Raw genomic sequence first — 15,606 nt, 5'->3', positions numbered from 1 at the left:
CAGTTCACGCAAGATTCACTCCAGGCCTAAATGTTGCTGGTGTTTATGTCAATTTAAAGAGTGAAGAATTTTATTGGAAGACTATCATGTTTTAATGTGCTAATTAGTAAAGAAAACATCAATTAAGTTACTAGATATTTTTTCCACATATACTCCTGTATTTCTTAGGTATTACATTTTTAAGCTAAATCTCGAAATCATGAGTTTTTTTGTGGGAAGGAGGTGGAATTATTTTTCCTGTGAATGGATGTAGAAGGCTTGAGAAACATCTTTCCTCTGCGTTGTAAAGTATGTTTGTGCTTTGTGAGAGAGGGATGTAATTTGTCTGTTGGCAAAGTGGAAACCACATACCTGCTGTTCTTAGACTGCTGTACAAGAGCTCTCTAGTAAGCCTGGCACTAAGGTGGTTTGTGTTTGTACTAAGATCTGTGCTGTTTCATCCTGCGTCTTTCTCATAGTTTTTTCTTTTTCAAGTGAGAAAACTGCTCTGATTTCTGAATATTGTCTGGAACCTCTTGCCACAAAAATAAATGTGTTGGATGAAAGCTGTGCCTCCAGATATATAAGGTGGTCACTTCTTCCATACTCTTACCTGGATCATAGGCAAAGAGAAACAGGACTGACTTTGGCACTGTGATATTAGACAGGCACGTTTTTGTCTACTTGGCAAATAAATCAAGTGCATTGTTATTTCTGCTCTGCAGGGCCAGAGCTAGCAGCTTTGTCTGTTCTTCCCAGCTGGCAAGGACCTCCTGACCTGTATGGAATCGGTGTCTTTGCTGTTTCAGAGAGCCCCAAATAAAATGTGGGGCAGGACAGACAGACGTTCCTAGTAGAGTTATACCTATAGGAATTGTTCTGGGATGTGCTGCTCGTTCTCCACCTCTCTTTTTCTGAGGGTAATTAGCAGGTGGCACATGTGTGTTTAGGAAAAAAACCCAGTTCATACCATATGCATTAATTAACTCTAGTACTATTATCTAATAGCTTTAGTATTATTAATTCTAGTATTTCTCTGTCTTTGTGTTATGTCCAGTTGACTGGTTACTCCTTATGCTTTGAGAATTTCAAATGAGGTTGGTGTCTGTCCTTTTTTGCGTACACTACCTATTGCGCTGTCCTGCAGGCTGGGCAGGCTCGCAGACCCCACTCAGTTTCCGTGGGGTTTGTGTGGGAGGGGTGAAGGAGGGGGAATACCAAGTGAGACTTATCCAAAAGATCTAGAAGTTATACAACGTTTGCTGTCCACAGAGGTGACATTGCCTCCTCCTTCGCAGTCCACCGCACTCGCTTGTGTTCCCAAAGTTGCATAGAAAATGCATTCTGTAAGCCAAAATCCTCCAGCAAGTCAATGCAAACGTGAAGTGCATCAAAACAACTGGGACAGTGGAGTCGTTGTGCAAAATGGCTTTATTGGGCCTCAGCTACACTTTGTCTGGCTGCCATCATAGAATGACTTGGGTCAGAAGGGACCTTAAGGATCATCCAGTTCCAGCTTCCCTGCCATGGTCATGAACATCTCCCACTGGATCAGGGTGCTCAAAGCCCCATCCAACCTGACCTTGAACACCTCCAGGGATGGGGCAGGCATGACTTCTCTGAGCAATGTGTGCCTCATGGGAAGACATTTCTTCCTAATATCTAATCTAAATATCCCCTCTTTCAGCTGAAAACCGTCCCTCCTTATCCTATCCCTGCACTTCTGATAAAGATCCCCTCCCCAGCTTTCCTGCAGGCCCCTTTTAAGTACTGGAGGTACCATCTTCAGGATGCTTATTCCCCTGCTTCTCAGGAGGCACCTTGAGTCCACCATGAGCTGCGTAGGGTCTGGCTGTTATAGTTGATAGGACACTATCATAACGTTATGCTGTGTCGACATAGTTATCATTGTGGTAGGGGCAGTGTGTTTGACATTTGGTTTGCTGAAACTGTCTCCTGGGGGTTTTCTCCACGCTGAGCGGAATGCAATCATTGCTTCCATGTTTTACGGATTCTTTGGTGGCAGCAGCTGCCGCTGCTCATTGTCTGACTGCGGGAACTTATTCCTTACATTAAGTTTATGAGTCACTCTGGAGGCCCACCATACTTGCTGTTCAAGGCATTTTAGTCACTTATCTCCTGACGCTGGTTTAGCTGTTGATGTGCTTGCACACCAGCAGGTGTCCCAGGTCGTATCACGGGCAGTTCTATCCCCTACTGCCAAGACTGGGCTTTCAAGCAAACCCTGAACATCAGTGGAGGAGTGCTGGAACCAGGCTGGGCAGGTTCTGTTCCTAGTTTTGCCAGTGGCTTTGTGGATGACCTTGAGCAGGTCGGTCTGTGTTGCTGTGGCTCTGATTTTTGGAAGCCACAGAGGTCTGCGTTAAGAAGTGCCTGTAAAAAACAGTGGTTTAGGAATAGTAGTAGTATTATTTTATTTTTTTAACATACATAGGAAAGGTTTTGTTTCCGACAAGAGTCAGATATGCGAATAGAAGCCTAAGCATTCCTCACTGTTTGCCAAAATGCCTGCTGGTGACCTGCTGCTTACAAATAAGATGCCTTACTTTTGCCTATTACAGCCATTACAGTCTTCCTTGAGCAGTTTCTCCGCAGCTTCCTCCTCACAGGATGTGTTTTGGCCTTGTTTAGTCCTAATGTTGAGCTTGGATTTCCCTCTGCTGTAATTTAGGACTGTTATTTCTTGTTCTACTCAATGTGGTCAGTCACTTAAAAGGCATGACCCCAAAATAAATACACATCTGAACAACGGGGCGCTCTGCGTTGTAGTGTGGGAAATTTTCAAGTGTAGCCATCTGTTAATTTAAAGAGCTGTAGAAACAGAGCTGGCAGAGTGTTCTCCTTAAGCTCCACTGGTGGCTATGGTTGCAGGTAGATACCTGGAAAAATGCTGTAAATAAGCGTGTCTGTGCAGATGTGGATGGGCAGAAGCTTGGAGGGATTGGCATAATGTCCAAGGGGTGCGAGCGGTGGGATGGTTTTAATTTTTAACTCTGCCACGTCCTCACTCTCTGTAATGAACTGCATGTGCCCTTTGTCTGTGGCGAGAAGCAGAGGGGAGTTCTGTGACTGTTTCCTCGCTTTGCCTGCTGTAAGTGCTTTTGAAGGCATGAGTCTCTGTTCTTTGTATTTAATTGGCTGATGCAGCCTAAGCATACACTGGGGGCCTGATTCTCCTGCATATCTAAGCCATTTTACACTATTCTGGCTGCGCAAGGAACTGCTAACACTCACCTAAAGGTCCCTGTGAAGTGTTGTCGTGGCTGTTGGACACTCAGGACTTCAGGACATTTGGCACATCAAGTTTATCGTTTGCCACTGCCTCTGGCTGGGGAAACAAAGAGGAAATGCATGTGAGGAGAAGCAGCCTGAGCGCTGTGTGGAGAAGGGGACGAACAGTCACTCCTGAATTGTTTTACAGCCTGAATGCGAGAAAAGAAGTATACAAGTATAATAACTGCCTTTGTCAACATCACTGCCACGTTCTTTCTTATTCTTGCTGCTGGTTGGAATAATAGCATTCGTGCAGGCAATTAATCTTCCACTTGCCAGTTTTCCATGCACCCTACGCATGGGCATGGCTGTTTAACCTTGTGCTCACATATATTATGTTGTAATGTGTGGGACACTAGTGGCCTTGAGCCCTCCTCTGTTTTAACCCCTCTTTGGTAGTATTTTAAAACATACACTGGAAAGTGATTTTTATAGTTATCTTGGGGTATATGTTTATAGACTTAAATACGTTTATTGTACTCTTAGGCCAAGGTTTTCTAATCGGTCTAAGGTGAGTGTTATGTAAATGGACCTGCCCTGAGACAGGGAACCTGAAGGCAAAACCTTGAATGTTAAAGGGCCCTGTGGTGGTTGTCCAGAGCAGAGGGTAGCTCTATCCCTACCCTTGGGATAGAATTATGTCCTGGGCAAGAATTACCCAAGATTAGAACTGGATTGGCCTCTCCCTGGTTGTCATTTCGCCTAAGTTTGAGGGTAGCATCATGTAGGTACCACTTCTTGGACTTGCCTTGAAATACGCTTTTCCCACATTCATGGCTTCACTGATCCCCTTGCTCTAGTCTCTAACATAGTGTAGAGCTGTGGCTGAACCCACATCTTCTGTGTAGACACCTGAACAGCTCTGAACAGCTTCGTGTTGTTAGGAGATCAGACAGCTGTGCACTCGCAGCAAGCTCCTGCATTTCTTTATGGGGAAACTGAGACCAGAGATTCCCACTGAAGATCTGCAGGTCTTTAGACAAGTGAGCATATTTTCAGTTGCCTTATCCTATAGACAGCTGAGTTGTGGCAAGGTCACGTGGAGTCTGTGTGCCTGGGAAGAGCTCTGTGTGGGTTTTGGGTTTGTTACATCTCTTTGTCAGCTTTGATCTGTAGATCTTCAGATCTCTGCACTGTACCTGTGTGTGCAGAACAGAGACTGAACACAGACACTTTAAAAAAGGTACAATATCAAATTGCTGCTAAGTTTGATGAACGTCATTGTGTCACCTCTGGAGGACGGTAACTTGCAGGAGAGATGTTCTTTAAGGACACAGATGTTTGGTCCAAACACCTTTATCTCTCAAGACAACTCAGGTTATTCTGACAGGTAAAACAAGATTGTGCAAATACGCAACAGTGATCTAATCAGCTGGAACAACAGCAATATTTTAACTGGCGCTACCTTTTAACAGCATCATTAAGGGCTCTCATTACTCTTTTATTAGAGGCTCACTCTATTTCTTATCAGATTACAGAATGAACATAACTCATGGCACTGATTTGATCTCTTGTTAAAGAGGATTACAGCTTTGCATTAACTTGGATTGACACGGTTTATAATTTGCTGTTGATACACATGCTGGCGGTGTCACTTGTTTGACCCCCTCCCCACAGCACCAGTGAGGAAAAGGACACCCATACATCATCATTAAAGATGGCACCCAGTGCAGGAACAGGAGGCAAAAGGAGGCTTTTCTGCAGTAAAGTCAGGCAGGACAAAAGAGACTCGTTCTCAAGTGCGAGCTGGAATTCAAAACGGGGATTTATAACTGGGTGAAGGTGGGGGAGAATATATTAGCTTTTAGCTAGGTTGCATATAGCTCTTCATTACGGAGGAGGACTTTGCATCCATTATAAGCCAAATTAGAGGGAAGATAGTCATAATGGGACCATATCAGACTGTGCACTTCTACACACAAAGTAAGCCAAAGAATCCTTTCCACAAGCTGGGAAGATGAGCAGGGGAAAATTCCCCTGCCCTTTTTAGTACTCTCAGCATTGTGATTGTCACCAGTTAGTGAGCTGGTCCCTGCCTTCCTGCAGCGTTGATCGTACAACATCAGCTGACGGTGTTAGTTTAGCCGGATAACCAACCCATTTCCCTGTGGTGGAAAGTGCCTTATTGTCATGTCCCTGGTTTGTAGGAACCCCAGGCAACTGAAATCCCACAGCCAAATGCAAGAAATTAAGCCCATGACTCCACAGTCCTGTTTGCCTCAGGTCATGCCTGGTAGATCATCCAGCTGTCTCTTGTTCTTCCACAAGCAGACCAGTGCCTGCTGGGAAGCTGAATTAAGACTCAGATTATCCAGCTGCCAGTGAGGTTTGGATTAGAGCGTTTCTCTTGGATTCAGCCAGGATGTTGTGTGTTTTCCCAATCAGCATTGCCACTCTTGGACTCTTGGTGCAGTTGCTTTGTCACAGCGTGTCTTGCTGCAAGCAGAGTGGAGTACATAGTAGGAAATCCCAGTATTAAAAGATTAATTTACTTACGTGACATAAGAATTCAATGTTAAAAAAAAGTAATTTTAAAAAGTTGGTGAGATACCAGTCTTTAACTTAGCTCACTTTGTAGTTTGGGTATTAAACCACCATGAGACTAGATTAATGGAGGAATTTGGGCTCTGCGATTGTCAATCCAGTGCGTTTGCTATCACAGAAGTCCCTGAAAGGAGGCAAAGCCCTTCTTTCTGGAACAACTGAACCGGCAGCTTCTGTGCTGCGTGGTACAAACCTTGGGTGACGGTGTCGGTGTGAGAAGAATTGTCCTAAGTTTATATAGATACTGCCTGGAAGAAAGACTGTGCTGCTTTGTATCGGCTTTGTTTTGGGGAACAAAGGGAGTCACTCTAATGCTCAGGGCAGTGTCTTGGAGTGTGCAGCTTGTGATGTTTTGGAGAAAACATGTTTCTGGGATGAAGCTGTGGGTGGGAGGGAAAGTGCCACTGGGCTCTGTGGTTCGTGGAAGAGGTCCCTGGTACGTCAAGGACCCTCTTGGGTCCCTCAGGGGATGTAGGGACTCTCCTGGAGAGGGGATGTGTACCCTGAGCTGTCTCCTTTGGAAGCCTGGTGCGCGTTGTGGGAGAGCCCTGTACTGGGAGCAGAGATAAAAGCACGTGTTCTGTGAAACTCAACCTGCTTGGCTTGGCTGTTGTTCCTGAGGCACTGCGGTGTCGGTGTCATTCTGCACTTTGTGTATTGCTTTATTTGGTGCATTTTATCCTCCTAACCTTTGACTTAGCCTTAGAAGTCAGCTCATGTAGATGCACTTAAGTATCCCGTATCGCTTTTAACCATGGTTGTTAGAAGGGCTGGTATTTGAACAAGGAGTTTCTGAGCATTTTGAAGCTGGTGGTAGCTAAGTGGTGTACGTGACCCCAGCCTAGTGCCAATGGGCTGAAATCATCGTGTCCCAACATTTGATGTTTGACATCCCTAGTAAGAAGACAGACACCTCTGTTATGGAAATTTCCGTTTTAAAGGGAAAAAAAAATAACCTGTTAAGAGCTGCAAGATGATTTGTCGTCCTTCCTTTGTGAGACAATTTGTCTTCTCCTGCATCAAATCTGTTATAAAACAGGCAAGCTGTGAAAGAGGGAAATCATCCTAGGAATATGGGATGTTAAGGTACACAAAGAATGGTCCCCTTCTAGCGGCTGTGTGCACGTCTGCACAGGGCACTTCACACGCAGCATTACGGTGGCTGCTCTGCTCAAATACCCATCTAAAAACAGAGACTGGGAAGGCAACATTTTATGAATTTCATGGGGAAATTAAAGCTGTTGGAAAGCATGTCAACGGAGTTAGAGGGAAGTTTCTGAACCTCCCAATGTTTTGCTGCTTCTCCAGCCGCTTGTCCACACCTTTCATGCTTTGTGCTGTAAAAGCTCATATGAAAGTAGGAATGCTGTTGGAATCAGGATGGGAGAGGTTCCATCTCTGCTGCCGTTAATGCTGTCCTGAGCTCAGGGCTTTATGCTGGTTTAAAGGGAATTGGTGACAGAGGTGGCAGATCTGAACCCTGGCTCTGGTTAAGTTTGGGGAACGGTACCTTGAGCAGCAGCCCTTCCATCTCTACGCTGTCCTACTGCTCCCCACGCCAAGTCCAGATCCAGCCTCACAAAATGTGCAGAGTCCCTTTGTTTAGGGCAAGAACCAGCTTTCTGAAATATTTATAAATCTTGTGCCTGGTCTCATGAGACAAACCAGAGGTCACATGTCACCTTTCATAATTTAAAGCCGTGGGGCTAAAAGCATTTGCACGGACTTGAAGGACCCAATCCTGACCTGCCTGAGCGAGAGGGAATTGCTGCAGACCTTTCTGAATCTCCTTCAAGCGCCGGGCACGGTGATGAGAGCCGTCTGGCTGTGTAATTTATAGCTGGAGTTGTGCGCTCTGGTTTTGGGTCGTGGTGGGGAAGCGAGTGAGAGAGTGCCATCTCGTGGGCCTGCCTGCCCGGCCAGCACCTCGCTGCCCGCGCCCACCACCCAGCACTGCCTGCTTTATATTTCAGGCCCTTTGCTTTAAAAGATGTGAGTATTTTAATTCTGCTTTGCTTTTTGCCACTGCTGGTTTTGCTCCGTGTCATCGGCCATCCCATGGATTTGTTGCTGCAGGAATACCAGGGTAGGGAGTGCGTGTTGGAAAGCGTGTGAATAAGGAGCTAAATCCCACACCCCTTGTGCTTTGACCAGAAATTGAGAAATAACGAGCTTTGACTTGGTTTATCTTCCTGGGTGCCTGCTCTGCTTGCTGGAATCTGAATTTCACACTGGTGGACTAAAGGATTCTTGGGATACAGACAGAAAGTTTTCCAAGAATATGATTGGCCATCTGTTCCGTGGCCAGATGCAGTTTACATCACGATTGTGTGTGTTTTTCATCCTTCCTGCTTCATGGGTGTTCATGCTGTGTCTTTCAGCAGTTTTTGTGAATTAAAAATTCATTGTTCCCAGTGGAGGATGTCAGTAGGAGTGGGGAAGGTGTAGTTATTTCAGTACTGCTTGGGGCATAGTCTAAATTGTCTTCTTTTTCTTTTCCCTAGAAGAGGAGAACTAAAAGGTACATGGGAAAAGGTAGAGAGATTTGTTGGAGGGTATAACACCAGCACAGCAGTGACTCGTGCAGTATTGCTGTATTAATAGTGCTCTGAAAAAAAAAAAAGAACAACCCACCAGAAACTGAATTTCCTCTTTTAATATTGTTCTTCTACTAGTTTACGGAACTATACTGAGAAGAATTAGTAATGTGGCTGTAATTAAACAAACAAAATAGTACAGCATTAGCCATTCTCCCCTCCCATGTGCAGGGAGTTTGTTTTCCCCTCTGTGTATTTGTTGGAACACCACTACTGCAGATGGGCACAGTGGATTCCTGGGGAACTACTAGCAGGTTTTGTGATTTATATTTTGGCGATTCATATATTTATCAAATGTGCTGTTGCTATTAATATTCACCCAGGGCACTCCTGCCCTCTTCCTGGGTATTTCCTCGCTCTCTGTTGCAAGAGATTTGCCTACAAAGTGTGTGCAGTAGCGATACCTGGGGTTTGGAGGGAGTTGAAATCTGCCGGTCCCTTAGCACACCGAGCTAGCTCACTGGGTGATGGAGCTGTTCCTTTTATTTGTTTTTTAAAACGCTGCTGTTGACACAAACCCACCAGTTTGTGTGATGGGGGCAGCGTTTCTGCACGGCCGTGGAGCTGAGCCTTGGCACCTCTTCTGCGCGCGGCCGGATCCTTTGTCTGCAGAGCACGCATCACGTCGCTGTGGCCGTGCCAGGGCTGTGCAAGCGTTAAGCTGTGAATGGGAAGGTAGTCAAGCTACTGGCTTGGGGCTTGCGTGGGGAATGCCCTCCCCGGGGGCCGCAGCGTGGCTGAGTTGCCGAGCGGTGCTGGGCATTCCTTCCTGGCTCTTCCCACAAAACCAGCGTAGGCACAACCGCGTTGCAAATCACGCCAAAACCAGGATGTGCAGGAGCATGGAAAGCACCCCTCACCGTATACCTTTTGTCTCAGGCTGCCAGTGCATTATAAAAAAGGCTGTACAAACTTTCCGGGTGCCTGTGGAGCGGGAAGAGGTGAGCGCCTGGGCACTGCTCCCGATGCACCGAGCACCTGTGCTGTCCTCTGCCTTTGGAGTCAGCTCAGAGGAAATGCATAAATAATTAAGCCGAGGTACTCACACACACATGTTTTATGGCAAACGGCTGTGTGGTTCATGATCATTTTTTCCAGAAACAGGTTTTATGATAATATAGTAAAAATACTAAATTAGAAAATGCCTCACTAAGAGTGATAAAACCTTACTACAGTGGAAATAGGTAATTATCCCCTCTGCAGCCTAAATGACAGTTTAAAAGAAATAAAAATGTTAGTGCTCATTACTTGCTTTTGTAGGTTGCAATAAAGGGTAAGTTAAATTTTAATTCAAGGAAGACCCCTGTATCGACCTGCTTCCTCCACACTCTCCACCTGAGGTGTAAGTACTGTTAATTACTTGCAGAGGTTATTCCTCAGCACATTGCTAAGACCGGTACCTCTTTTCGCTAAAGTCACCTTTCCTTCGTCTGGAGTTAGCTGCCCTGCAGTGGGGTGGGTTGTTTCAACTCAGTGGCTCAAGTCTGATGTTTAATACATGTGGGTGGAGGAGAAAATTTTTATATTTTTTAACCAAAATTCAAGTTCATTATGCGTAGCCTTAAGGGGGCTGAAAGTATTAAAATCCACACTTACCCTGGTGAATTGAAACAGAGACAAGGTTAAACCTGGAGGATTGATGAGTTTTACTCTCTGCATGGTTAAATCCTGCTGAGGGGAGATGCTGTACAACAAAGGTAGCCCAGAGGATGAGAAGAGTAAAAAAAAAAAGGTTGAGTTATTTTTTTTTTCAGGGTGAAATACTTGTTCTGGTTTAGGGGTGGTGGGGTTACCTGATTTCCCTCCTCCTGTCACTCTCTGCTAGCGTGTCTACCCATGCTGTGTTATTATCCAGCAGCTCCACTGCAATTTTTACTGCAACAGAGGTTGCTGGTGCAGTGCCCGGGCGGACGGGGCCATGGGGTGCTGGGTTGGCACTGCAGGCGCTGCCTGCCTTGCTGTGGGTGCAACCCCTCTTTTGCACCCATCAAATCTGGGGCGTGAATATCAGAGTCTGTTGATGCTGGCAACATTTCTCTGCTGGGGTAGACAATTTCTTGCTCGAAGTCTCCCTGGGCTCTGCTTGCCTGAAAAATTGGGCATCGATCCCTGAACACTTTACCTGTCTCAGACTCTAAGAGAGATTCTCAGAAAACAAAAATGAAGACAAAAAAATGAAGACTGGTTCTTCTCCAGTGAGAAAAGGACCGGGGAGGCTGTGAAGAAACCCTGCTTCTGGCTTTTGCCTGCTCACCAGGAAAATATGCAAACTCCTCCTGTCCTTGGCTGGTGTCTGGGGTTCCCTAGGATGTGCACAAGCCTCTTAACATTACTGGGGACTGTTAAAAAATGAAGAATGTAGAAGAGGAGAAGGGCAGATGTAGAGAAACTGTGGACAGGACCTTGTGTGCTCGTGGAAGTGACGTCTGGGAGCAAGTCCCCTTTGAATTTTGCAAAAGGCCTTTGAGTTGTGTTTGGCAAGCAGCCAGCAGAGCCAGAAAGTTTGAAGCCTGGTACCTGTGACAATAAGCACTTTGCTCCCTGGCACTGTGGTGTGGAATAGGAGCAGAAGAACTGTGTACGGTGGTCAGGCTGAACAGAGTTTGCCTCGGAGTGGATTTGTGGCTCTGGCAGCACTTACGCTGGTTCCCAAAGCTTTCAGCTCAGTCTTTTGAGTTGCCTAAGTAACTTAGCAGTAAGAGAAGAGTGTGGGTTTATAGCCAGGATAAAGCATATCCCCACAGTGTGCGTTTCAGGTTGGTAGAGGGCAGTGGAGCCATCTGCAGTGGGAGCAGTGGATCCTCGTGAAGCAACAGCCGTGTCTGCAGAGCTACCTGATAGATCAGGACTAAGATCTGATATAGTGTTTACATTGGCTGCACAAAATCTGTGGGAGAGCCTACTGAGTACAGAAAACCTGCAGAGACCGTGTTGTTCCATAGCAAAGCATGAAGGGATGGGAACAAGTCCGTGTGTGAGAGGTGTGTGTTATTTGTTTAATAGCTGAGAATCAAACTGTCTGTTCAGTGCCTGTGCCCAGCACGTGCCTTAAAACAAACAAACTGCAGGAGCTGCACATACTCGAGGGTGGAAGGGAGAACGGAAACCATCCTGAGGAGTCGCAAGACCCTGCTGCTGCTGGAAGGGATTTTGCAGACACGCTTTCTTCTGGCACAGGGGTGGACAGGAGGAGTCCGTCTGGAGGTCCCTGAGGCTTTGTGTGGCTCCTGCTGCTGCACCTGTGGCTGGTAAAAAAGCAAAGTGGGTGGTTTTGGAATTGTCATTTATCTTCCTTAGATTGTTCTTCCTTAATGCCATTAACTCACCCTTTTTACAACAAGGCATATACCTGGGAGAGAGGAGAGAGACTGAAATCAGAGGTGTTTCGCTAAGAATGCCCAAGCCACTCAGCCTTCTCTGACAGGAGCAAGCTAAGTGTCAGCTTTGCCCACCTGAGTATGAAATGATCTTCTATCAAAGCACCCATATCAGCTTTTCCCTCTCTGCTCCCGACACATGAACCCTGCTGTGGACAGGAACCACTGTGTGCTGCCCAGGAATTTCACCGAGATTGCAGCACAAGGGGAAGTGTTTGCTGGGGGTAATGATGGGGTCTGAGTCGAGCCAGCAAAGCAAAGCTGGAGGCCTGATTGTCAGAGGGCTAAACAGCATCGCTCTGCATTTCCCTTCCTTTAAGGCTTGACAGAACCTTAAAGTCACAATGTTGGCAGTAGCACCGCTTACCATCTGATTTCTCTCTTGAATGGCAAAAGTGAGTCATGTTTATCTATTATAGTCAGGAAAGATGGAAAATATTGTAGGCTTGGATAAGGTGTTCCTCTCCCTCCTCCTTTTTTTCTTCTAACTGTTAAAGTTTTCAGCCTTTCAAGCATCGGTTGTGCTTTCTAGCAGTGTTTTGATTTTGCGTTTGCATTAATATTGCTGAAACGTGTGTGCACGCTCCCAATTTAACACAGAAATTCCAGTTGTAGTTTCATCTTGGATGAGCTTTGCACACAAAACACGGCGTCAACCATTTTGTTAGGTAGGGAGATGCATCCCCCACCACAGACTCATTTTCTGAGGGTGGAGCAGATGAATGGTTAATTACCTTCTAAATTAAAATTAATTTAAGAGATGTGGCCCTGTGAATTAGAGTAGTTTCTTGTCTCAGTGGTCTGTGCATGTCTCTCCAGCCTCCTGCATTGCTGGAACGGATAGTTTTCTTCCTCATCTTCCTTGGATTAATGGCTGGCTGTTTTCGTCCATCGCTATTCCAAACTTGGAGGTTCCGTCTGTCACGAGGCTGACAGGTAACTTTCTCCACTGGAAGCAGCAGACAGTTTTCAAACCAGTTGCCATCTTTTATTGATCAGCGGAGGAGCAAGGCATCCAAGCAGCCCCTAGTGAGAGTAGTCGCTGTTGTGGTCTTAATTGAGGAGGCAGCCAAAGTCACAGTATCTCTGTCAGGTCTGGATTTCAGCTTTTGAAGCCACATTTTACTCATCCTTGAGTGGTAGAGAGGTCTCTTTTTGCTGCCTGCCCTGACAGTTCTCCTGGTCTGGCTGCTGCAGCAGCTGCTTTCCCAGGCGCTCGCCCTAATGAAGGATCAAGACACCGGCCCAGGGCGATGGGATCGTTAGATTGTTGCTCTGATGACGTGGGACAGTTGGGTTGTTGCTCTGCTGACCCTGATAGCTGGCGTGCTCTGAAGGAGAAAACCCTTCCTCTGTATAACCAACACTCCGCTCTCTCTGTGCCATCCTCTTACAGCAGCTGTTGCCTTAGAAAGTGTGTATGTAGAAAATTAGGCTCTCCTGATGCCTTTTCCTTGATTTCCACAAATGTGCGATTTACAAAATGCTCTGTCCTTTCCCCATCTCTCTTCTCAGGTTACTTTGGTTTTAAAATTAAAGATAAATAATGCCAGCCCACTGATTTTTTATTTTTTTTTTCCTTAAAGGGAAACTTGCTCCTCTTATCAGGGTTGCTGCGTGTGTGATATTAATTGGAATCTTGTTGCTGGGTCATTTTCATTGTTCTTTGAGTACCGTCAAGTCCAAGAAAATGTATGAAAACTAAATTATAGTCCCACATAGACTGTCTGATTGAATCCTCCCTATGGTTCTGCGGTCTCATACATCCTATTAAAATATTCAATCTTGTTTTCTTCCTTGAAGAGCCTGTCTGTAAAGGGCAAACTTATAGAAACCCTCATTCTCTGGAGATATGGTATCCAGCCACACTGAAATATTTACATATTTCTGTACTGCCTGTGATTGGTCTCACGCAAGTTCTCCCCTTTGCCTGTATTTATTAATAAGGATCATTGAATGCATTTTTAATTATACGAGGCCATTTCATTTTAAGGAGTGGATGATTCTGCTGACAGCCTCTTGCTTCCATTTTGACCTTGAAAAGTAACTTTCCCCCCTCCTTTCTCTTTTCCCCAGGACGGAGCTTTATCGGTCACTGTTTGGGAAGATCATGAGTCCTGAAGAACCTGAGCAGAATTAGCCAGGACTGACCCCACCGCCAGGCTCTGCACCGCACGCCCTGGCCTGGCCGCTGTGCCAGGTAACTTCACCCTGTGCTGGCCGGGGCACCCGAACGGGGTCTCCCCACCTGCTGGTTCCTTGCTAAAAACCTCACAGAGGGAACACCAGATACAGTCACTGCTAAATCACACAGCTCAGGAGCGGGGTTAGACATTTAGCTTGGCTAAACGCCCTCCTCTCTAGCTTTAAAATGAATTCTGCTTTCTCCCAAAGACAATCCATTTTTAACTATTCTCTTTAAATTCCTGACCTTGATTTTGCAGCCTGCTCAGCGCAGGCACGGTGTTCTGCCGGGGGGAGGGACGCGGTTCAGACCAGCGGGGACCACCAGCCCCCCTGCAATCAGGTCACCCACGGCTGTGTTAAATCCTTTGGGATTTTCATCTGGGGGTTGGGGAGTGTTTAAGCGAGCTGTTCTGGTCCTTGGCTGCGTATCTGGAATGAGTGACTTTATTTTTCACTGAGTCAAGAGGATTTAAATGTCATTTACATAATTAACATGGCCTTAAAACAGAGGAAAGGTGCTCTCCCTTGCAGGCAGCCGGAGCTCCCGTTCGCGCTCCCGTTGCTGAATGAGCTCTCGCTGCCCACAGGGACATTTGCTGACCGGGGATGAGCACAAGGTGGGGTGTGTCTGGGGGCGCTTCTGCAATCGCAATATGTTGGTGTATTTTTCAGCCCAACATTGATCCCTTTTACACTTAATGATTTCTGCTGCTCAAGATTTGGAACCATCCTGTCTTTTCCATCACTGGGATGCACTGTCGAAGGGTGCCAGTGTGAGACTGGCCAGAGGAGATGGCACAGTTGAGGGCTTTGTCGGGGTTTTATATCCAAAGATCAGAAGCCAGAAATTAAACCCCGTAAGGGGAATTTGTCAGCCTGTGGTGATCAGTCTGAAATGGGGTTATCTTGTGTAAATAATACGTGTGCGTGTGTGCCAGGTGGCTGTCGCCAGTCACCACGTGAAGGGCACTGCCTTTGTTTGGTGTTTTGCGTGATCTAATTAAAGCATTTTGTAAACTGATTGTCCAAGTACTATGGGTGTGGAAAAGGTCCCAGCAGCCCAGCCTCTCTCAGCCCGACTTGTGTGGTGTCACTGAACTGGTGTCTTTGGCGTCACTTTGCGTGTGAGCAGTGAACAGCAAAAACGTACAGGCAGAGAGGCCAGAGCGAGCGCTGTAGGATGGAGCTGGAAACCTCTCGCACAGCCGGGGCTCAGGGTGCTGGCGATCTGAGCCCCTCTGCCTGCTGCAAGGTCCTGCTAGAGACAAGAGGAGGTTTCTGCTGGGCCTTGTGTGTCTGCGCGGGGCTGTGGGCTCGTGAGCTGTTTCCCTGGGTTGGCAGGTGCAGTGTGGCTCCTGCAGCCGCTCAGTGACGACCGCGCGGAGGGTGTTGTTTTTGTGACACTCACCGCGCAGCACGGAGTTGTGAAAGCTGCAAGAGTATTGACAGTTCTTTTCACCCACTGAAAAGCCCCTTTTCTGAACTTCATAGTAAGATAAGGGGGATTTTGGTTTCTTCCCTGCGTAAGTTACGCAGCTTTTCAGTGGGAAACCAAGTTGTACTCTTATTCCTTTTTCTTATTCGGCTTAAATAAAAACCCACTCTCTTTTTTTAAGTATGTAACAGAT

At 46.4% G+C, this 15,606-nt stretch overlaps 1 protein-coding gene across 1 annotated transcript in view; it reads left to right on the top strand.

The window, feature by feature from the left end:
* AATF (apoptosis antagonizing transcription factor) overlaps positions 1-14,999 on the top strand; it is a 54,227-nt gene extending 39,228 nt beyond the window's left edge. Inside the window, exon 12 of the mRNA XM_069874031.1 lies at positions 13,868-14,999. Within this exon, the coding sequence (XP_069730132.1) occupies positions 13,868-13,931 (64 nt within the window). The 3' untranslated portion in view covers positions 13,932-14,999. The remainder of the gene's footprint in view (positions 1-13,867) is intronic.
* The last annotated feature ends 607 nt before the right edge of the window (positions 15,000-15,606 follow it).

This window comes from Phaenicophaeus curvirostris, chromosome 21, assembly GCF_032191515.1.
Source record: "Phaenicophaeus curvirostris isolate KB17595 chromosome 21, BPBGC_Pcur_1.0, whole genome shotgun sequence".
Classification (NCBI taxonomy): Eukaryota; Metazoa; Chordata; class Aves; order Cuculiformes; family Cuculidae; genus Phaenicophaeus; species Phaenicophaeus curvirostris.
This window is presented reverse-complemented; position numbering and strand designations above follow the sequence as displayed.